Source organism: Mobula hypostoma, chromosome 23 (genome assembly GCF_963921235.1).
Source record: "Mobula hypostoma chromosome 23, sMobHyp1.1, whole genome shotgun sequence".
Taxonomy (NCBI): domain Eukaryota; kingdom Metazoa; phylum Chordata; class Chondrichthyes; order Myliobatiformes; family Myliobatidae; genus Mobula; species Mobula hypostoma.
Genome location: NC_086119.1, coordinates 60,114,302 through 60,138,733, shown reverse-complemented (window position 1 = coordinate 60,138,733; position 24,432 = coordinate 60,114,302). Strand labels below are relative to the sequence as shown.

General features: G+C 43.9%; 1 protein-coding gene across 4 annotated transcripts in view; it reads right to left on the bottom strand.

The window, feature by feature from the left end:
- Positions 1-24,432, bottom strand: part of sfi1 (SFI1 centrin binding protein) — a 269,555-nt gene that overhangs the window by 228,612 nt on the left and 16,511 nt on the right. For all 4 annotated transcript variants that reach the window (XR_010015925.1, XM_063031824.1, XM_063031825.1 and 1 more), the window contains exons 3-5: positions 21,321-21,482; positions 5,991-6,062; positions 952-1,062 (exon numbers count right to left, since the gene is read on the bottom strand). Coding sequence is in view for 3 of the 4 variants with exons in the window: in XM_063031824.1 (XP_062887894.1) it covers positions 952-1,062; positions 5,991-6,062; positions 21,321-21,482 (345 nt within the window). In the remaining variant the exon portion in view is untranslated. The remainder of the gene's footprint in view (positions 1-951; positions 1,063-5,990; positions 6,063-21,320; positions 21,483-24,432) is intronic.

Here is a 24,432-nt window from a genome sequence, read left to right as displayed (position 1 = left end):
AGGTTAACCATGAGGGCATAGATAAGTCTTTTTCCCAGGGAAAAGGAATCAAAATATAGGGGGCACTGGTGTAAGATGAAGGGAAAAAAATTATCAGATCTAAGAGACAACTTATTCATACAATGTTTGATACATACAGCTTATGAAGCGGTTGAGGCTGATATAACAACAATATTTTAAAAGACACTTGTACAGGTGCATGGATAGGAAAGGTTTATAGTAAAATGAGCCAAAAGCATCATATGCGATCAACGTATAGGGGCATCTTGGTTGGCATGTACAGGAAGTCAAATTGCTGTACTATTTGATGATTCACTGCCATTAAATGTTATTAGGGTAACCAACACAGATGTAAACAAGAGGCAACCAAAGAAACAATTGCTTCCATGCTGAAACTATGATTCTACGAAGGTCTAGGAAAGCAAGATTCTTCCACAGTCCAAATGATTTACCACATTTCACACAGTGCTTGCAAATGGGATAGCAACACCTGGAAGAAAGTGCTAAAGATCAATTGCATTGAGTGGATCTGCATCTTTGGACCATCACAAAATAGATGACAGAAAACAAGAAATATGTCAACAAAATAAAGAGCTTCTGAGGTGGAGAAGCCCACGGTTATTTTGCATAAATTTATTAAACTCACAGATCAAGGGAACTGGTTTCCACCACATTTCACTAGAGTAGTAATAAATAACTTTTAAGTACATTTTTCTGTACAAAACACAATTATTTTGAGAGCTTTCCAGCTATGTCCAAAGACAGGCTATCTTGGAGGACAGGTTTTGTGATTACCCACAGCTCCTTGCTTTCTAGTTACACATTCACATAAAGTTCAGATTGGTAATATTAAAGATACTTTCTGGATGAAATATAATAAGGACAATTAGCGGCTGATTAGAGTGCACACAAATCTATGACACAGATGCAGCACAAGAAATATATAAGTACCTGTAGTGACAATCTGCTCGAACCATCAACTTCCATTCTACGCGAGCACACCACCACTGTTCCTTCCATCCATCAAATGTTTTATTCAACAAAGCATGACAGTAATGAGATCTAGTGAAAGGAAAAGACAACATCACATAACAGCTGATTGCAATTTCATTCCCAAGATGTTCATTAATGACTAAGTATTAATTAAAAGCCCAGATACAATTGAGCATGAATTATATCTTCATTGTGCCATCCATTTTTTTAAATATTTCTAATAACATGCAGCTGCAAGTTAAAATTTGCAATACTTTCAGCATTTTTTCCAAAAATTCTTCACAATTTGACCTTTGATACTAAAGCACACTTATTCTCCATAACAGCAAAATAGAACATGTAGTTCAAAAGTAGATTTGTATTGGTGAATTTTTTTATGCTCCACACAAGTTTCCTCTCCCTAAACCGCAAAACGAATATCCTTTTTGTCTGTTGTGTCCCACCAACCTGCTATTGTTCTCAACAGTAGTTCACAGAATCATAGAGATGTACAGCACAGAAATAAGATCATCTGTGCTGGATATGCAGCCTGTCTATGTTTATCCCACTTGCCTGCATTAGGCCTGGATCTCTCCACTCCTTACTTATCCAAGTGCCTTTTAAATGCTCTAACAGTAGCTACCCCCACCACCTCCTCTGGTTGCTTGTTCCAAACATTCACCACACTCAATGTGAAGAACTGCCTGCTTTAAATTTAAATTTCTTCCCTCTTACTTGAAACCCTCTAGTTTTAGACTCCCCTGCCCGAGAGGAAAGATTCTGGCTATCTGTGCCTCTCATGCATTTTATAGAACTCTCTGCAGTCACCCCTCAGCCTCTGACATTCCAGAGAGCATAAACAACGTCAATCCAATTTCTCCTTACAATCGCAAACACGAGGAATTCTGCAGATGCTGGAAATTCAAGCAACACACATCAAAGTTGCTGGTGAACGCAGCAGGCCAGGCAGCATCTCTAGGAAGAGATACAGTCGACGTTTCGGGCCGACTGGAAGTCCTGCCAAAGGGTCTCGGCCCGAAACGTCGACTGTATCTCTTCCTAGAGATGCTGCCTGGCCTGCTGCGTTCACCAGCAACTTTGATGTGTGTTGCTTCTCCTTATAATCACTGCCCTCCATTCCAGGAAATATCCTGTTAAATTTCTTCTGCACTCTTTCTGTTGCTACCATATCCTTGCTGCACTGCAGCAACCAGAATTGTACACAATACTCCAAATAGTGTCTAATCAAAGTTTTGTATAAATACAATGTGACATAGCAACTCCTATAGTTAGTGCCTTGGCCTAGCCTACCAAGTGCCTTTTTCACCACCCTAGCCAACCTAGAAAGTTATGATGCTGCATCCCAGTTTTCAACCAATCTGGATCAGGTTGCACATTTCCATAGTTTAGACCTCTCGTGGAAAATGCCAGAACAAATAATGGTCAATGAAAGATTCAAAATTAGAATTAATAGCATTAATGGTTTGTGGTAATGATAAAATACCATGTTCAATCAGTTTCTTTTGCAAATACAACACACAGGCAGGAGAGTTTGCATGCAACAGATTGTTGTTCTTGATTAAGACATTTCTTCTTAATTCACAACAATTTTATATTTGTGATCCTCAATTTAGGATTCCTTCTGGGGAAACATCAACTCTATACCCATCCTATGAAATCCTTAAAAAATTTTGCAAACCAAACTCACTCTTCAACTGTCTGCATTCCAGCGAAGACAATCTTAGTCATAACAGCCTTTCCTAATTGCTACAACTTCTCCTTCCTGTACCTTCTCCAGGGCCCGCACATATTCTATATAATATAAAGACTGAAACTGCACAGAACATCAAATGCAGTCCGTTCTGTAGAAATTGACATTTTCAGTTCTGTATTTCAATGGTTTTCTTCCAGGAATTAATCCAATTGTTTTTGCTACTTTTGATTTATATATTCTTATTTACTTGAGTCACTACTTTACAAATTGGGTTGTTGTATCTAACTCCCAACTATCTATCTTTAAAGTCATTCATTATTTATCTTTGTTATTTATCAATTATCTTTTGTTGCAGTCTTTCCTAGTACTAATTATTGCTCCATTTTTCCCAAAATTTGATTTTATTCGCCTTTGAAATTGTCCAGTACAGAGTTTACACAGGACATTAGACTGATGGCAGTACTGCCAACACCAATCCTTGTGGTGCACCACTTTCCAAATGCCAAGGCTTTATTTGAATTCAAAATCCTTGTTTCATTTTTAGTCAACTGACTACCAATCTGATATTTGTCCCAACATAAATATCAAGGGTAAATTTTGTTCTTGGTCGACATGTCTCAACTCATCCAAACTCCTGATGTAGGGTCTTGACCCACTGAGTTTCTCCCAAAATGTGTTTCTATTTTGCTACAGTAGTATAGTAGCTAGTGTAACACTATTACAGCACCAGTGACCCGGGTTCAACTCTACCACTGTCTGTAAAGAGTTTCTATATTCTCCCCTTGACCGTGTAGGTTTACTCCAGGTGCTCCAGTTCATTCACAAATTCCGAAGATGAACAGGTCATTAGGTTAGTCACGTGCGTAATTGGCATCATCTCAAATAATAAAAATATTTTTAAATTGTTGCTTTCCTTTTTGAAAATCCAACTGTAGAGCAGCTACCAGAAAAGAACATTATCAAACAAGAAATGGCAGTTATCAGACACTTTGTCCCTTGCTCCACCAATTAATTAAACCGTCTTTGCCTTCTCTACTTTCTTGCCAAACCCTTGATTACAGTTATGAGTCATACAGCGTGGAAACTAGACTTTTGGCTCCATCAATCTTCCCTAATGCTCTAACCCTAATGCATTTATACCAATTCTAGAAAACATACAAACATAGAAAACCTACAGCACAATACAGGCCCTTCGGCCCGAAATGCTGTACCAAACATGTACTTACTTTAGAAATTACCTCGGGTTACCCATAGCCTTCTATTTTTCTAAGCTCCGTGTACCTACACAGGAGTCTCTTAAAAGACCCTATCGTATCCACCTCCACCACCATTGCCAGCAGCTCATTCTACGCACTCACCACTCTCTGCATAAAAAACTTAACCCAACACCTTCTCTGTACCTACTTCCAAGCACCTTAAAACTGTGTCCTCTCGCATTAGCCATTTCAGCCCTAGGAAAATGCCTCTGATCCTCCAAGAGTCTTACCATTAATACTACATTCTGCCATTATATTTGACCTGCCAAAATGAACCAGCTAACACTTATCTGGGTTGATCTCCATCTGCCACTTCTCAGCCCAGTTTTGCATCCTATCAATGTCCTGCTGTAACCTCTAACAGTCCTCCACACTATCCACAACACCGCCAATCTTTGTGTCATCAGCAAATTCAGTAAACCATCCCTCCACTTCCTCATCCAGGTCATTTATAAAAATCACGAAGAGTAAGGGACCCAGAACAGATCCCTGAGGCACACCACTGGTCACTGACGTCCATGCAGAATATGACCCTCTACAGCCACTCTTTGCCTTCTGTGGGCAAGTCAATTCTGGATCCACAAAGCAAGGTTGCCTTGGATCCCATGCCGCTTTACTTTCTCAATAAGCCTTGCATGGGGTACCTTATCAAATGCCTTGCTGAAATCCATATACACTATATCTACTGCTCTATCTTCATCAATGTGTTTAGTCACATCCTCAAAAAATTCAATCAGGCTCGTAAGGCACAACCTGCCTTTGACAAACCCATGCTGACTATTCCTAATCATATTATGCCTCTCCAGATATTTATAAATCCTGCCTCTCAGGATCTTTTCCATCAACTTACCAATCATTGAAGTAAGACTCACTGAAGTAATAAAAAATACTATTTTTTATTCAAATCAACTGCAGCCAACATTTGTCTCTCAACATGCACTAGGGGCAAGTTACGGTAGTAAATTAACTTACCAACTATATGCCTTTGGGATACGGCAAGTAACCAGAGCACCTGGGGAAAACTCACATAAACACAAGGGGATGGTGTAAATTCCAGACAGCACCAGAGGTCAGGATTGAATCAGGGTCGTTTGGAGCTGTGAGGCATCATCTCTACTAGCCCTGATTTCTTCCAACTCCCAAACTGTTCAAAAGAGTATTAGCCTCAAATGCTCAATCATGGAGCACCCACAAGCCCACTAATACCAATGATTAAATCAGTGGGTTTCAATCTCACTGAAGAGACTGCAATTTATTCCAACTATCCTTGGTGAAACCACAGTTGTAATTGCAACTTCTGGTCACATTTTATTGAGTCATTCTTAGACAACAGCAAAACGTGTATTGCCGGGAGGTGGGCATCTGGAGTTAACAGTGCAGGTTTCTGAAAAGTGGCAGAGCTAACCTGCAATTTGCTAAAGCAACTGCTGCTTAATCACAGTCACCAAAATATCCTATGCGGACTTCAGAAGATACTTCCTTACCCACAGAGTGCTGGAAATGTGGGATTTGTTGCAGCAGTAAATGGTTGATGTGCAGGGTATATATACGTTTCAATAGTCCAGACAAACATTTAACTGAGAAGGAAATCAAGGACTACAATATTCAATTTAGATGTTGAAAAATGTTAGGAGATTCAATGGAGCATAAACTCTGCACAGACTGGCTAGCCCCACTCACCCATCTCTATGCTTTATATCCCTTGTAATTCTCCCTAAACGACTCCATTAACCCATCTGAATTTCTACGCTGACTTGCTGTATTCACCCCACAGTTTACTTTAGCTCCTGGGCTTTATAAGAGTCAACAGTTGAGGACCCAGAGGTGACCAGAATGGTACACAATAAGTAACAGTATGCCATGTGAAAATAATGCATTCATTCATGCCCTTCACTTTAATCATTTCTCCATCCCTGGTGATGTGTTTTCACCCAATCTGAGTTCTTATTTTCTATAACAAGACCCGTACATTCTCTGCTTGTACCTTGAAATTCTAACCATTTTCATCTTCAATCTAAACAAATTAAAGGAAGCAAATATAAACTTACCTGGCCTTGGATGGAAGGATTCTGCCAAGCGTTTTGCGCACCCATAAGTACAGGAACTTCCTTGCAAGGTGCCTGGGTTGACAGGATTACATTATTATTTGGTGTAGTTTCATTCCAAAGTCAAACACGTTGAATTCTTCAAGTATGAGATTTTAGACAAAATATTGATGATTATCATCGCTGATTCCTTACCTATAATGTAGGCTGAAAACCAGCATAAGATTTAATCTTAATGATTCCACCAATAGATTTCAATGTCACAAAAAAGGCTGCAATATCCTATATTTTTTATCTCCTTGGTGAAATTGCAGTCAAAATTGCAATTTTACCACTTTTTATTGAGTAATTCTTACAAGATAAAAAAAAAATCAAGCCTAATTCAACCTCCTGTTACCTAGCTTTGGATGGAAGGCTCATCAGTAGAAGCAAATTATAAACTACATAAATTGCATAGTATAATACTTCAAATGAAATAATGTGGGTCAAAGTGGAGGGAGGAGTGTTTACTTACCACAGCTTGATTTGAAATTGCTGAATTTAGCGAAGGAGTGGGAGAAATGTTGAAGTATAACTGGAGAGTCATTAACTAGTAGTTACAGCCTATTATGCCACTGGTGTTTAGGGCAGCAATGAAGATCATCCATTTCTGTTTGTCCTCAGCAATCTTCTCTATTTTGCCCTAGATGTCATTCAGGGTCCTCTTTTCTGCCTCTACAGCACAGCATCAAGTTGTCTTTGGTCTCCTGTGTTTCCTCTACCCTTCAGAGGTCCAATGAAGTACTGTCTTGATGATGGAGTTGGTTCCTCTTCTCATTACGTGCCCAATCCATCTCCAACATTTCCTCATGATGATTGTGACCATGTCCTCTCAGCGACACTGAAGGAGTAGGGCACAGTTGGAGATCTTTCTTGGCCAGAAAATACGGAGCATTTTCCAGAAGGTCATAGTGTAGTTTGATGACAGCTTGGCAAGGTCGTTCTCTGTCATGCACCAGCATTCTGACCTGCACAAGAGTGTGGAGAGAACACAGCTGTAGTACAGCTTCACCTTGGTGTGGACATTGTACTTTACTGATCCCCATATGTTGCTCATTGATCTGAAGACATTTCTAGCTTTGCTGAGTCTGCACTGGGTGTCGTTCTTGGTCCCAACATCCTGCTGACTGATGCTGCCCAAGTAGGTGAATCTGTCAGTGCTGGGTAAATCAACACCACGTGCCTTGACAGGAAAAGGAGACATTGTCTCAGTCTTTCTCCAAATGACTCTCAGTCCAACCTGTTCACCAAAGGTACACAGGCGCTGAGTTTTCTCTTGTGTATGCTGGTATACATGTTAAAGCAATAAAAGTTCATCTGCAAAGTCAAGGTCTTCTAAAGTAGAGAATAGAGCCCACCCAATGCTTCTCTTTCGTTGTTCGCCTCATCACCGGGTTAAATAATATCACCGACATCACACAGCCTTGCCTGACTCCTGTCTTGACTTCAAAACTCAAATTGCAGTCCCTAACTCTGCAGGTGAAGTTAACAGAGAAACTCAGGATAAGCTAGACAATTTTGGAAGGGATCCTGTATGATGTGAGAATCCGCCAGAGGCTCTTATTGTGGATGGTACCAAAAACCTTTCCGAAGTCCACAAAATTCACACACAGTTGTCTCTGCCCGTCTGTACACTGTTCTATGACGTTACACAGTGTGAAGATCTGGTTGACACAGCCTCCGTTTCTCCTGAAGCCAGCTTGTTCTTTCCACAAGCACATATCGACTGCATCTGTATCAGGACTTTGGCGAGAATCTTGATGGACCCTAGCAAAAGAGTGATGCCACACAAGTTGTTGCAATCACTTAGTGCTCCTTTCTTGGGGATTCTAACAAGAACTCCCTTTCTCCAGTTCTTGGGTACTTCCCAGATTATAGTAAACAGTGGTTGCAGAACTTTGAACAGTCTGGCATTCAAATTGTCATGTTCTGGAGCTTTGCTGTTCTTTAATAATTTAATCAGAGCAACAATCTCTTCATTCTTGGATAGATCTGTGTTGATGTCAAGGTCCTCTGCTGGCTCTTGTATGTCAGGTTCTTCATTTGATGGTGGTCTATTCAGTAATTCTCTGAAACACTCCATCCATTGTGCTTCTTCCTTTCTCAGTTGTCAAAAGCAGACTGTTCTCATCTCTCACAGGACCACTGAATCTGGCCTGGAACTTTGCACATACCAGTTTTGAAATTTTGCATGAATTTCTCTCATTGCCTCAATAGGCCTCCCCTGCAAGGGTTTCCATGTAGACTCTCTTATCTTTCTTACAAGTCTTCCCTTTCTTGTTAGCTTCAGTATATGCTAGTTAAAGTTTCTCTTTAATTCATGTTGACTTTCAATCTAACACTTTCTTCTTAATTTTCTGTCTTTCTTCTAAGGCTGACCATGTTTCCTACTTTGCTCTTCTTTCCAACTCTGTATCCTCTCTACTTTCTTTGAAGACTGAAGCATCCATTTCCATGTTGTGTTGATCTTGTTTACTGACACATCCTCATCAAGATCTTACAAAGTCTAGAATCCGTTCTTAAGCTGAATGGTGAAGGCAGAACTCACACTGGTGTCCTTGAGCTTTTCAACATCAAACCATCTTTGTACACGTGCTCTGGTCCCAGTGCTTCTCAGCTTGGGTTTCATCACTGCTACAACATGGTTATGATCACCTCCATTTCTGCTACTCTCTCGACCGTTAGATCCTGCAAGGATCATTGCCACAGACCATTAATCATGAAATGATCAATGGTCCACTGCGTTAGTTTGTGAATTTCATGGTGCTGAAAGAGGGTCCCTCCTATGACCAGATTGTTCATGGCAAAGAATTCCACCAGGCTTTCACCACTGTTAGTCATTGTTCACATATGTGCATGCCCATGACCCAAGTGAAGTACGAGTGTTTATTTCCCACTTTGGCAAAGATTATGTCATGACGTGGTGTTAACTCTACCTCCGATTGCGACTGTTCATTGAAAACGCAGGGAGCACCAGAGGCATCAGCAGCAGCACAAGGCAGGTGGAGCACCACCAAACATGGTGAGTTCTTTCTCCTTGCATGGGGTTTTTTTAATTTTTCAAACCATAAAAGAGAGATAGGCTCCAGCGGAGCCATTGGCAGTGTGGGGGCTAGAGTCAGAATGCAAACTTAGAGCCTTTGAAGGAGCTTGAGAATGAAATCAGGAGAGCTAGAAGGGGCCATGAAAAGGCCTTGCTTGGCAAGCTGGATTAAGGAAAACCCCAAGGCATTCTACAAGTATGTGAAGAAGAAGAGAATGAGCCTTGTGAGAATAGCACCAATCAGGTGTGATAGTGGAAACATGTGCATGGAGTCGAAAGAGGTAGTGGTATACAAAATTATGATGGGTATAGATAGGTATAGTGAATGCAAGCAGGCTTTTTCCACTGAGGCAAGGAGAGAAAAAAACCAGAGGACATGGGTTTAGGGTGAGGGGGGAAAAGTCTAAAGGGAACATTAGGGGGGGCTTCTTCACACAGAGAGTGGTGGGAGTATGGAATGAGCTGCCAGGCGAGGTGGTAAATGCGGGTTCTTTTTTAACATTTAAGAATAAATTGGACAGATACATGGATGGGAGGTGTATGGAGGGATATGGTCTGTGTGCAGGTCAGTGGGACTAGGCAGAAAATGGTTCGGCACAGCCAAGAAGGGCCAAAAGGCCTATTTCTGTGCTGTAGTTTCTATGGTTTCTATGGTAAGTACTTAATGAATACTTTCCTTCAGTATTCACCAGGGAAAAAGACCTTGGCAATTGTAGGGATGACTTATAATGGACTGAAACGCTTGAGCATATAGACATTAAGAAAGAGGATGTGCTGGAGCTTTTGAAAAGCATTAAGTTAGATAAGTCACTGGGTTCGAATGGGATATACCCCAGGCTACTGTGGGAAACAAGGGAAGAGATTGTTGAGCGCCTGGCGCTGATATTTGCATCAATAGGGATGGGAAAAGTACCAGAGGATTGGAGGGTTGCAAATGTTGTTCCCTTGTTCAAGAAAGGGAGTAGAGATAACCTTGGAAACTATAGACAGTGAGTCTTACTTCAGTACTGGGCAAGTTGTTGGAGAAGATCCTGAGAGGCAGGATTTACAAACATTTGGAGAGACATAATCTGATTAGAGATCGTCAGCATTGCTTCATCATGGGCAGGTCATACTTTACAAGCTTGTTTGAATCCTTTGAGGATGTAACAAAACATTGATGAAGGTAGAGCAGTGGATGTAGTGTATATGGATTTCAGTAAAGCATTTGATAAAGTTTCCCATGCAGGGCTCATTCAGAAAGTCAAGAGGAGTTGAGCACTGAATTATCTGAAACTGCCTGGGATAAGTGTTTGCCTATGATACAGGCTTGCTCTGTTAACAGCAGGCACCAACTGATCCAGTTTAAAGTTGTCCACTGTCTCCACTACTCTAAACTTAAATTGCACAGGACTTACCCTTTTGTCTTGCCAATGTGTGATAGATGCCAAGGGACGGAAGCCACATTGTCACATACTTTTGGTTTTGCCCATTACTGACTGGATTTTGGTCCAAAATGTTCGACTGGTACTCAAAGGCTCATAAAAGATCCTTCCCCTTGGAAGCTGGTCTCGCTATATTTGGCTGCTCGCAATCTACTATTTGTTTCCCTGCAGCCATACAACAGTTTGTGATACTGGGGATGATTGTTGCCAAAAGACTTACCTTGAGGGAATGGAAATCACCTTCTCCCCTTTCCTTTCGGAGATGGGTGGCTGATATGATCTCAGTCATACAGATGGAAAAACTTAGGTTCTTGAGAACCAATTCAATTAAAAAATTTTAGGCTATCTGGGATCCATTTCTTGCCTACCTGGGCAAGTCCGGGGTCAGATGAGCAATTTCCCCCCAGCTGATTTCTCACGGTCCTCATTTGAGATTTAATGTTTAGTATTTTTGAGCACTTTGTACACTAGGCATCCCTCTAATGTTATGTCTCTTTCATTTTTTTTGCTTATTTCATTTTTATGCATGTCTGAGCTGGTATGTTCTTGTTGATTTCATTGATTATTTTTGAAAATTTTGAAAATAAAGTATTTAAAAAAAAGGAAGTCAAGAGGCATGGGATCCAAGGAGACCTTGCTCTGTTGATCCAGAATTGGCTTGCCCACAGAAGGCAAAGGGCGGTTGTAGATGGTTCGTATTCTGCATGGATGTCAGTGACCCCTGGTGTTCCACAGGGATCAGTTCTGGGATCCCTCCTCTTTGTGATTTTTATAAATGATCTGAATGATGGAAGTAGAATTGTGGGTTTGTTAAGTTTGCTGATGACACAAAAGTTGGGGGTGTTGTGTACAGCCTGGAGTTTTTTCAGAGGTTACAGTGCAACAGCGATAGGATGCAGAACTGGGCTAAGAAATGGCAGATGGAGTTCAACCCAGATAAGTGTGAAATGGTTCATTTTGGTAGGTCAAAAATGAAGACAGAATATAATATTAATGGTAAGATTCTTGGCAGTGTGGATGATCAGAAAGATCTTGTAGGACACTTAAAGCTGCTGCACAGGTTGACAATGTTGTTTAGAAGGTGCATAGTGTATTGAATTCAATAGTCATGAGATGTTACAGCTATGTAAGACCTTGGTCAGACCCCACTTGAAGTACTGTGTTCAGTTCTGGTCACCTCACTACAGGAAGGATGTGGATACTATAGAAAGTGCAGAGGAGATTTACAGGGATGTTGCCTGGATTAGAGAGCGGGCCTTATGAGAATAGGTTGAGTGAACTTGGCCTTTTCTCCTTGGAGCGATGGAGGATGAGAGGTGACCTGATAGAGGTGTATAAGATGATGAGAGGCATTGATCGTGTGGATAGCCAAAAGCTTTTTCCCAGGGCTAAAATGGTTAACACGAGGGGGCATAGTTTTAAGGTGTTTGGAAGTAGGTACGGTTGGGGGGGGGAGGGGACATCATGGGTAAGTTTTTCAGAGTGGTGGGTGCGTGGTGTGCACTGCCAGCGACGGAGTGGAGGTGGATACAATAGGGTCTTTTAAGAGACTCTTGGGTTCATGGAGCTTAGAAAACTACAGGGCTATGCAGAAGGGAAATTCTAGGCAGTTTCTAGAGTAGGTTACATAGTCGGCACAACATTGTGAGCCGAAGGGCCTGTAATGTGCTGTAGATTTCTATGTTCTATGTTTTCTTCAATGTCACTATCGTTAGTTGGAGCATAGCACTAGATCAGTCATATTCACTTGCTTCTCTTTTAGTCTGACTCTCAACAGCCTGCTGTTGATTGGTTTCCACTCGAGAAAGCACTTTTCAATGTTTTTCTTCAAAATGACAGTTACACCATATTGATGCTAGCTGTCTTCCCTTCCTGAGTATGAAACTGTTTCACCAGTTGCTGCGTTTAATCTGCAGAGCCCGTCCATCTGCTTTCGCTGACGCAGAGTATATGTAGGTTGGTGCAACGCATTTCTGCAGTTATTTGTGCTAGCTTGCCAGTGTTGTACTGGGCTCGTACTTTCCAAAAACCAATTTTGGTCTTGAACTTAGTGGTGTTCAGGGCTTCCCTCATTGTACCAGTAGCTTCCTCTCGGTTTTCACTACTGTCACTCATGCAAATCCCAGGTAGAGACTCAGGAATACCATCACACACCAATATATTCTTCTTCACTGTTTCTAGAACAATTATTTTAGACCAGTCAGGGTTGCTAGCCATGAGCTGAACCCGTGAAACTGGCCTTTACCCTTTAACCTGTTTAGCATGGATGACCCTACAAAGAACAAGGCTCTGATTCTAGGTCATAGCTCTCTGGGTCATTGAGGTAAGTAAGTCTCCAATCCTTACAAGAAGGTGGTGGTCCACTTGGAGAAGAGTTAATAACTATTTGAAGCAAATTTAATTGTTCAAGTTCCCGGAGTGAGGCCTCAGAGGCAGTAAATTGGGCCAAATTATCCACTTCCACTCACTTCCCAATAGTGTTTTCAAAACAAACTGTGACATTAAAATACAAGTGCAAGCCACATTCATCAAAAGTGTGTCAGTCTGGACCAAATGGCTCATAGGTTAGGCTGTTTCAAAAGAGCATATAACAGGCAGGTCATCTCATCGAACATTTGGCCAATCATCTTAGAAAGAAGGGCCTTGTAAGCCATCACCTTATGAGAGCGTGTTAAGATGCCAGTCATAAATGAAAGCATAGCGAGAGTGAGCTTTGTGCATCATGCTGCTTATCATTGTCATCAATTGTAAGCAAAACAATCTTACTCAATTCCTGACTACTCAATAATCAGGGCTTCTTTTCAGAAATCTACACATTATGAAGTTATAGAAACATAGAACATAGAAATCTACAGCACATTACAGGCCCTTCGGCCCACATAGCCCTGCATTTTTCTAAGCTCCATGTACCTGAGTCTCTTAAAAGACTCTATTGTATCCACCTTTACCACCTTCACTGGCAGTGCATTCCACGCACCCACCACTCTCTGTGTGAAAAACTTACCTCTGACATCTGCCTTATACCTACTTCCAAGCACCCTCGTGTTAGCCATTTCAGCCCTAGGAAAAAGCCTCTGGCTATCCACACGATCAATGCCTCTCATCATCTTTTACACCAAGGATGTATACACCATCTTATAACTCAAATTATCTCTATAACATGAAACAGAGAAACCTTTCTGCCCAGTATACTATCTATTCTATTGTGATTTCTTTGCTTTTTGGACCACAGTTTTTAATATTTTATCCTTTGAACATTTCTATTAGAGTAGTTATTGGTATATTCCCTCAAATACACCATTAACTACTCTAACAGAGACATTTCTCAATATAAAAGAGAACTGCATACGGAGAACATGTTTTAAGAAAACATGTCTAATTTTTTATGGACATTTCAGTACAAAATATTCCTCTGCATGGAAAATGGCACTTTACTCATGAAAGCAAAAAAAAATGGCTTTGTCAATGAAATGCAGACAGAAGTGCTATAAGGAAAAAGTCATATATTGAACAATCCTAATCAAAAGAATTACCATCATTTCTTCTAGCTGTAATGAGATCTCACTATTAGCCACATCTCTTCCTCACCCCTTTCTACCTTCTTTCTATGACCCCCTGGCCAACTCACCCCTCCATGACCTCTGACACTTTCCCCTGCCACCACAGAATATGCAACACTTTTTTCTGCATCTCCTGCCTCACCAACATACAAGAGCCCTTCCATGTGAAGCAGATTCACATGCTCCTCCTCCATTTGGTGCTCCCAGAGTGACCTCTTCTACATCAGCAAGACAAAGCACAGACTGGGTAACCAATATACAGAGCATTTGCACTCTGTACAAAACCGCTATTTCACAACTTCCAGTTACATGCCGTTTCAGTTCCCGTTCCTATGCCAACCTGTCCATCCTAGGTGCCAATGCCAATGCAAAGTAAAGGAACAATGCCTTTTATTCCATCTGGATACTCTACAACTTAATGGTATGAACAATGAATTTTCCAACTTTGGGTAACCTTCACCTCCTCTATTATTCACCAATTGAACATCAACCCCACTCCCACTCCTCTCCTCCTGATCCTCTTCCAGTCCCGTTATTCTGTGCCCTTTTCCATATCCCCTGCCAGGTTCTCTGTTATTCCCTCAGCTCCGTCCACCTACTATCCACACATTTCACCCACTCGCTCTGCCCTCATTCCCCATCTAATTCTGTTCTATCACCTCCCGACTAATGATTTCTATTATCCTTACTTATCAAGATTATAGCACTAATAGTCATATCACCCTCCAGAAGCTGCCTCCACCTTCCCCACTCCCCAACCCTGCCTGACTCCATCTTCCTCCTTTTATGCTTGCCTTTATCTATCATGTCTCCTATCTGGATCAATCTGCCCGCCATCCCTCAACATCCGCTTTCCACCTAAGAGTACCAATCACCTCTACCTCACCACTCTGCCCCTCCTTTTTATAGCGGCTATCTCCCCTCACCACTCTGCCCCTCCTTTTTATAACGGCTATCTCCCCTCACCACTCTGCCCCTCCTTTTTATAGCGGCTATCTCCCCTCACCACTCTGCCCCTCCTTTTTATAACGGCTATCTCCCCTCACCACTCTGCCCCTCCCTTTTATAACGGCTATCTCCCCTCACCACTCTGCCCCTCCTTTTTATAACGGCTATCTCCCCTCACCACTCTGCCCCTCCCTTTTATAACGGCTATCTCCCCTCACCACTCTGCCCCTCCCTTTTATAACGGCTATCTCCCCTCACCACTCTGCCCCTCCTTTTTATAGCGGCTATCTCCCCTCACCACTCTGCCCCTCCTTTTTATAGCGGCTATCTCCCCTCACCACTCTGCCCCTCCTTTTTATAGCGGCTATCTCCCCTCACCACTCTGCCCCTCCTTTTTATAGCGGCTATCTCCCCTCACCACTCTGCCCCTCCTTTTTATAATGGCTATCTCCCCTCACCACTCTGCCCCTCCCTTTTATAACGGCTATCTCCCCTCACCACTCTGCCCCTCCTTTTTATAACGGCTATCTCCCCTCACCACTCTGCCCCTCCCTTTTATAACGGCTATCTCCCCTCACCACTCTGCCCCTCCCTTTTATAACGGCTATCTCCCCTCACCACTCTGCCCCTCCTTTTTATAGCGGCTATCTCCCCTCACCACTCTGCCCCTCCTTTTTATAGCGGCTATCTCCCCTCACCACTCTGCCCCTCCCTTTTATAACGGCTATCTCCCCTCACCACTCTGCCCCTCCTTTTTATAACGGCTATCTCCCCTCACCACTCTGCCCCTCCTTTTTATAACGGCTATCTCCCCTCACCACTCTGCCCCTCCTTTTTATAGCGGCTATCTCCCCTCACCACTCTGCCCCTCCTTTTTATAACGGCTATCTCCCCTCACCACTCTGCCCCTCCTTTTTATAGCGGCTATCTCCCCTCACCACTCTGCCCCTCCTTTTTATAACGGCTATCTCCCCTCACCACTCTGCCCCTCCTTTTTATAGCGGCTATCTCCCCTCACCACTCTGCCCCTCCTTTTTATAGCGGCTATCTCCCCTCACCACTCTGCCCCTCCTTTTTATAACGGCTATCTCCCCTCACCACTCTGCCCCTCCTTTTTATAACGGCTATCTCCCCTCACCACTCTGCCCCTCCTTTTTATAGCGGCTATCTCCCCTCACCACTCTGCCCCTCCTTTTTATAACGGCTATCTCCCCTCACCACTCTGCCCCTCCTTTTTATAGCGGCTATCTCCCCTCACCACTCTGCCCCTCCTTTTTATAGCGGCTATCTCCCCTCACCACTCTGCCCCTCCCTTTTATAACGGCTATCTCCCCTCACCACTCTGCCCCTCCCTTTTATAACGTCTATCTCCCCTCACCACTCTGCCCCTCCCTTTTATAACGGCTATCTCCCCTCACCACTCTGCCCCTCCTTTTTATAACGGCTATCTCCCCTCACCACTCTGCCCCTCCCTTTTATAACGGCTATCTCCCCTCACCACTCTGCCCCTCCCTTTTATAACGGCTATCTCCCCTCACCACTCTGCCCCTCCCTTTTATAACGGCTATCTCCCCTCACCACTCTGCCCCTCCTTTTTATAGCGGCTATCTCCCCTCACCACTCTGCCCCTCCCTTTTATAACGGCTATCTCCCCTCACCACTCTGCCCCTCCTTTTTATAACGGCTATCTCCCCTCACCACTCTGCCCCTCCCTTTTATAACGGCTATCTCCCCTCACCACTCTGCCCCTCCCTTTTATAACGGCTATCTCCCCTCACCACTCTGCCCCTCCCTTTTATAACGGCTATCTCCCCTCACCACTCTGCCCCTCCTTTTTATAGCGGCTATCTCCCCTCACCACTCTGCCCCTCCTTTTTATAGCGGCTATCTCCCCTCACCACTCTGCCCCTCCTTTTTATAACGGCTATCTCCCCTCACCACTCTGCCCCTCCTTTTTATAGCGGCTATCTCCCCTCACCACTCTGCCCCTCCCTTTTATAACGGCTATCTCCCCTCACCACTCTGCCCCTCCTTTTTATAACGGCTATCTCCCCTCACCACTCTGCCCCTCCTTTTTATAACGGCTATCTCCCCTCACCACTCTGCCCCTCCTTTTTATAGCGGCTATCTCCCCTCACCACTCTGCCCCTCCTTTTTATAGCGGCTATCTCCCCTCACCACTCTGCCCCTCCCTTTTATAACGGCTATCTCCCCTCACCACTCTGCCCCTCCCTTTTATAACGTCTATCTCCCCTCACCACTCTGCCCCTCCCTTTTATAACGGCTATCTCCCCTCACCACTCTGCCCCTCCTTTTTATAACGGCTATCTCCCCTCACCACTCTGCCCCTCCCTTTTATAACGGCTATCTCCCCTCACCACTCTGCCCCTCCCTTTTATAACGGCTATCTCCCCTCACCACTCTGCCCCTCCTTTTTATAGCGGCTATCTCCCCTCACCACTCTGCCCCTCCTTTTTATAGCGGCTATCTCCCCTCACCACTCTGCCCCTCCCTTTTATAACGGCTATCTCCCCTCACCACTCTGCCCCTCCTTTTTATAACGGCTATCTCCCCTCACCACTCTGCCCCTCCTTTTTATAGCGGCTATCTCCCCTCACCACTCTGCCCCTCCTTTTTATAGCGGCTATCTCCCCTCACCACTCTGCCCCTCCTTTTTATAGCGGCTATCTCCCCTCACCACTCTGCCCCTCCTTTTTATAGCGGCTATCTCCCCTCACCACTCTGCCCCTCCCTTTTATAACGGCTATCTCCCCTCACCACTCTGCCCCTCCCTTTTATAACGGCTATCTCCCCTCACCACTCTGCCCCTCCTTTTTATAGCGGCTATCTCCCCTCACCACTCTGCCCCTCCCTTTTATAACGGCTATCTACGGCTTTATAACTATCTCCCCTCACCACTCTGCCCCTCCCTTTTATAACGGCTATCTCCCCTCACCACTCTGCCCCTCCCTTTTATAACGGCTATCTCCCCTCACCACTCTGCCCCTCCTTTTTATAGCGGCTATCTCCCCTCACCACTCTGCCCCTCCCTTTTATAACGGCTATCTCCCCTCACCACTCTGCCCCTCCCTTTTATAGCGGCTATCTCCCCTCACCACTCTGCCCCTCCTTTTTATAACGGCTATCTCCCCTCACCACTCTGCCCCTCCCTTTTATAACGGCTATCTCCCCTCACCACTCTGCCCCTCCCTTTTATAACGGCTATCTCCCCTCACCACTCTGCCCCTCCTTTTTATAACGGCTATCTCCCCTCACCACTCTGCCCCTCCTTTTTATAACGGCTATCTCCCCTCACCACTCTGCCCCTCCTTTTTATAACGGCTATCTCCCCTCACCACTCTGCCCCTCCTTTTTATAACGGCTATCTCCCCTCACCACTCTGCCCCTCCCTTTTATAACGGCTATCTCCCCTCACCACTCTGCCCCTCCTTTTTATAACGGCTATCTCCCCTCACCACTCTGCCCCTCCCTTTTATAACGGCTATCTCCCCTCACCACTCTGCCCCTCCCTTTTATAACGGCTATCTCCCCTCACCACTCTGCCCCTCCTTTTTATAGCGGCTATCTCCCCTCACCACTCTGCCCCTCCTTTTTATAGCGGCTATCTCCCCTCACCACTCTGCCCCTCCTTTTTATAGCGGCTATCTCCCCTCACCACTCTGCCCCTCCTTTTTATAGCGGCTATCTCCCCTCACCACTCTGCCCCTCCTTTTTATAGCGGCTATCTCCCCTCACCACTCTGCCCCTCCTTTTTATAACGGCTATCTCCCCTCACCACTCTGCCCCTCCTTTTTATAACGGCTATCTCCCCTCACCACTCTGCCCCTCCTTTTTATAACGGCTATCTCCCCTCACCACTCTGCCCCTCCTTTTTATAACGGCTATCTCCCCTCACCACTCTGCCCCTCCTTTTTATAACGGCTATCTCCCCTCACCACTCTGCCCCTCCTTTTTATAACGGCTATCTCCCCTCACCACTCTGCCCCTCCTTTTTATAACGGCTATCTCCCCTCACCACTCTGCCCCTCCTTTTTATAACGGCTATCTCCCCTCACCACTCTGCCCCTCCTTTTTATAACGGCTATCTCCCCTCACCACTCTGCCCCTCCTTTTTATAACGGCTATCTCCCCTCACCACTCTGCCCCTCCTTTTTATAACGGCTATCTCCCCTCACCACTCTGCCCCTCCTTTTTATAGCGGCTATCTCCCCTCACCACTCTGCCCCTCCCTTTTATAACGGCTATCTCCCCTCACCACTCTGCCCCTCCTTTTTATAACGGCTATCTCCCCTCACCACTCTGCCCCTCCTTTTTATAGCGGCTATCTCCCCTCACCACTCTGCCCCTCCTTTTTATAACGGCTATCTCCCCTCACCACTCTGCCCCTCCTTTTTATAACGGCTATCTCCCCTCACCACTCTCAGTCCATTGCAGGGTCAATGCCCGAAACTTGTACAATTTCTCACCAACCCTCCCCAAATAGATGCTGCTCAACTCATTGTGTTCCTCCACCAGACTGTTTGATGTTCCAGATTCCAACAATTGTAATATGTTGTGCCTCCAAGGAATTTCTGTATCCTTTTTCATCACAAAATATTAGTTCAACGAACAAATAATACATTCTCTAATCAAATTTTAGAACATTGAAAGGACAGAAAAACTAGATCAGCTTCCTTGCCCTACTCCACCATTCAATTAGACAATTGTTAATCTGATCTGGCCTTAGCTCCTCTTTCCTGTCTATTTTCTACAACCCTCAGTTCCCCTGTGATTCATATACAAGATTTTTAAGGTTTCTGAGAAATAAGTTTAGTCACTTTAAATACAGAGGTTAGAAAATGCAAAGCTCCAACAATTGTCCATAACTTGGATAAATATATTTTGATACTAATCACAGCACAAGAACATAGCGATTAGCATAATGCTTTAGAGCGCCAGCAATCATGGTTCAATTCCTGCAACTGTCTATAAGGAGTTTGTATGTTCTCCCCATGACCATGGGGGTTTCCTCCTGATACCACAGTTTCCTACAACATTCCAAAGGTGTAAAGTTTGGTAAGTTGTGGGCATGCTTGTTGGCACCTAAAGCTTGGTGACACTTACCGGCTGCCCCCAGCATATCCTTGGAATGTGTTGATCATTGATGTAAATAACACATTTTCCTGCATGCTTCGATGTATATGTGAAAAGCTGAGGTGATCTTTAACAGGAGATATTCTGCAGATGCTGGAAATCCAGTCAAAAATGCTGGATGAACTCAGTAAGGTCAGGCAACATTTATGGAAAAGAATAAACAGTTGATGTTTCAGATCAAGATCCTTCATTAGAACTGGAAAGGGGAAGAAGCAAGAAAAAAAGTTGGTAGGCGGAGACGGAGTAGGTGAAGTCAGGTGGTGAAGTTGGTAGGCGGGGAAGGTGACAGGTAAAGTCAGGTGGAACGAGGAAGTCAGAAGCTGGGAGGTGATAGGTGGAAAAGGTGTCTGAAGAAGAAGGAATCTGATAAGCGAGGAGATTGGACTATGAGAGAAAAGGATGGAAGAGGGACACCAGGGGTCGGTGATAGGCAGGTGAAGAGAAAAGGGGTTAGAGGGGAGCCAGAGTGGGGGAATGAAAGAAAAGGGAAAAGAAAAGGAAAACTGAAAGTTAGAGAAATCAACAATTATGCCATCACGTTGAAGGCTAGCCAGACAGAATATGAGGTGTTGTTCTTCCAACCTCATTGTTGCAGTAGAGGCAGCCATGAACCAACATGTTGAAATGGGAATGGGAATGGGGATTGGAATTAAAATGGTCGACCACTGGGAAATCCTGTTTTTTTGCAAATGGAGCAAAAGTGCTCAACAAAGCAGTCCCCCAGTCTACATCAAGTGTCACTGATGTTGAGGAGGTTGCATCAGGAGCACCAGATACAACAACACAAACATATTAGCAGGTGAAGTGTTGTCTCACCTGGAAGAATTCCATGGAGCCCTGAATGGAGGAGAAGGAGGAGGTGAATGAGCAGATGTAGCACTTCTTCCATTTCAGGGATATGTGTCAGGAGGGAGATTAGAGGGGAGGGATGAATCAACAAGGGAATCATGGAGAGAGGACAAGAACCTGCTGTACACTCCTACCACTTAATGGCATCTTTCCCGTAGCAGGGTGACCAAAACCAAACAGAATATTCCAAAATACAGTCTCACAAACATCTTTATGGACAATATCTCCATTTCAACCCTTCTATCACCAACCCAAGCTGAACCACAAATGGACTTTGTGAATGAAATAGCAGCATTTTCAAGCACAACAAATTTACCTGATACGAAGCTCCTTTAATCGCCCACCTCTGCTCCAGTTATAATTGACTCTATAAGGAATCATGCTTCTTTTTACACGCCGCACCTTACACCAGTCTTGCTTTATGGGATGTTCCAGAGATGCACTTATGGGAAGCTGTGTTAGGCCTGCTGACACATTACTGGGGGTAGGGAATTACATAGTTGAACATCTTACCAAAAATGTTGAACTTCACATCTAATCCCCAGAAGTAGTCTGTAAGAACCCCAACAATATCCTTTTCCTTGTTTCTTCACCATAACACATCTACATATCATCTAGCTGTGATAAATACTACCATGTTTCCTACATTGGGGGTATCCAGAACTAGAAGGCACAGCCTCAAAATTGAGGGGTGACGTTTTAGAACTGAGGTAAGGAGGAATTATTTTAGCCAGAGAGTAGTGAATCTGTGGAATGCTCTGCCACAGACTGCAGTGGAGGCCAAATCCATAGGAATATTGAAGGCGGAAGTTGATAGTTTCCTGATCGGTCAGGGCATAAAAGGATATGGCGAGAAGGCAGGTATATGGGGTTGAGTGGGATCCAGGATCAGCCATGATGGAATGGCAGATCAGACTGGATGGGCTGAATGGCCTAATTCTGCTCCAATGTCTTATGGTCTTATGGTAGAAATAGGATGATTTGGCAGATAAATGCACGGCTGAGAAGCTGGTGCAGGGACTAGGGCTTCAGGTTCTTGGATCATTGGGATCTCTTCTAGGGGAGGTATGAGCTGCTCAAAAGTGACAGGTTGCACCTGAACCCGAGAGGGACCAATAGTCTCACAGGTAGGTTTGTTAGAGCTGTTGGGAGGGTTTAAACTAATTTGGCATGGGGTTCGGAACCGGAGTGAAGGGACTCAGGATAGGACAGATGGTAAAAAAGTAAAGACAGTGTGCAGTCAGACTGTCAGGAAGGGCAGGCAGGTGATGGGACTTAGTTGCAGCCAACAGGCTGAGTATCAAATCATTAGGGATGCAAACTCAGAAAGGATAGCAAATACGGTACTCAAAGCGTTGTATCTAAATGCTCATAGAATAAGAAATAAGGTGATGATCTTGTTGCAATACTACAGATTGCCAGGTATGATGTTGTGGCCATCACTAAATCGGGGCTGAAAGATGGTTGTAGCTGGGAGTTAAATGTCCAAAGTTACACGATATATCGGAGAGATAGGAAGGTAGGCAGAGGGGGTGGTGTGGCTCTACTGGTAAAGAATGGCATCAAATCAGTAGAAAAATGTGACATAGGATCAGAAGGTGTTGAATCCTTGTGGGTCGAGTTAAGAAACTGCAAGGGTAAAAGGACGTTGTTTGCAATTATATACAGGCCTCCCAGCAGTGGCTGGAAGGTGGACCACAGATTACAGCAGGAAATAGAAAAGACGAGTCAAAAGGGCAATGTTAATGGTACCCATGGGAGATTTTACATACAGGTCGATTGGAAAAATCAAGTTGGTAATGGATCTCAAGAGTGAGCTTGTTGACTGCCTTAAGAGATAGCTTTTTAGAGTGTTGTTAAGCCTACTAGAGGATCAGCTATACTGGATTAGGGGTTATGAAATGAACCGGAGGCGATTAGGGAGCTTAAGGTAAAAGAACCCTTAGGAACCAGGATCACAATATGATTGTGTTCAACTTGAAATTTGATAGGGAGAAAGTAAAGTCTGATTTAGCAGTACTTCAGTGGAGTAAGGTAAATTACAGTGGTATGAGAGAGGAGTTGTCCAAAGTAAATTGGAAGGAGCTGCTGGCAAGAATGTCAGCAATGATGTGCATTTCTGGGGAAAATGAGAAAGGCGCAGGAAACATGTATTCTAAAAATGAAGAAATACTCAAATGGTACAATAGTATAACCATGGCTAAATGGTGAACTAAATGAGTATTTTGCACCATTCTTCACTGTGGAAGACACTAGCAGTGTGCCTGATGTTGTAGTGTGTGAAGGAAGAGAAGTGGGTGCAGTTACTGTTACAAGGTACTCAAAAAGCTGAAAGACCTAAAGGTACATAAGTCACCCAGACTAGATGAACTGCATCCTAGGATTCTGAAAGACAGAGCGTTAGAGATTGTGGTGGCATTAGAAATGATCTTTCAAAAATCATTGGACTCTGGCACGGTGCCAGAGGACTGGAAATTTGCAAATGTCACTCCACCCTTTAAGAAAGGAGGAAGGCAGCAGAAAGGAAGTTATAGACCAGTTAGCCTGACCTCAGTGGTTGGGAAAATGTTGGAGTCAATTGTTAAGGATGAGGTGATGGAGTACTTGGTGACTCAGGACAAGACAGTACAGAGTCAGCATGGTTTTCTTCAGGGAAAATCCTGCTTAACGAACCTGTTGGAATTCTTTGAGGAGATTACAAGTAGGATAGATAAAGGGGATGCTGCAGATATTGTATATTTGGACTTTCAGAAGGCCTTTGACAAGGTGCCACACGAGGCTGCTTACCAAGTTAAGCGCCCATGGCATTACAGGAAAGTTACTATCATGGTTAGAGTATTGGCTGATTGGTAGGAGGCAGCAAGTGGGAATAAAAGGATCCTTTTATGGTTGGCTGCCAGTGACTAGTGGTGTTCTGTAGGGGTTGTGGGACCACTTTTTTTTATGCTGTATAAAAATGACATAGAATGATGATGGAATAGATGGGTTTGTTGCCAAGTTTGCAGATGATACAAAGACTGGTGGAAGGGCAGGTAGTGTTGAGAAAACAGGGAGGATGCAGAAGGACTTAGACAAATTAGGAGAATAAGCAAGAAAGTTGGCAAATGAAATACAATTTTGGAAAATGTATGGTCATGCACTTTGTTAGTAGAAATAAATGTGGGGACTATTTTCTAAACAGGGAGAAAATCCAAAACTCTGAGATGCAAAGGGATTTGGGAGTCCCTGTGCAGAACACCCTAAAAGTTAACTTGCAGGTTGAGTCAATGGTGAGGAAGGTAAATGCCATGTTAGCATCAATTTCAAGAGGGCTAGAATACAAGAGCAAGGATGTGATGCTGAGGCTCTATAAGGCACTGGTGAGGTCTCACCTTGAGTACAGTTTTGGGCTCCTCATCTTAGAAGAGAAGAGATGTGCTGGCATTGGG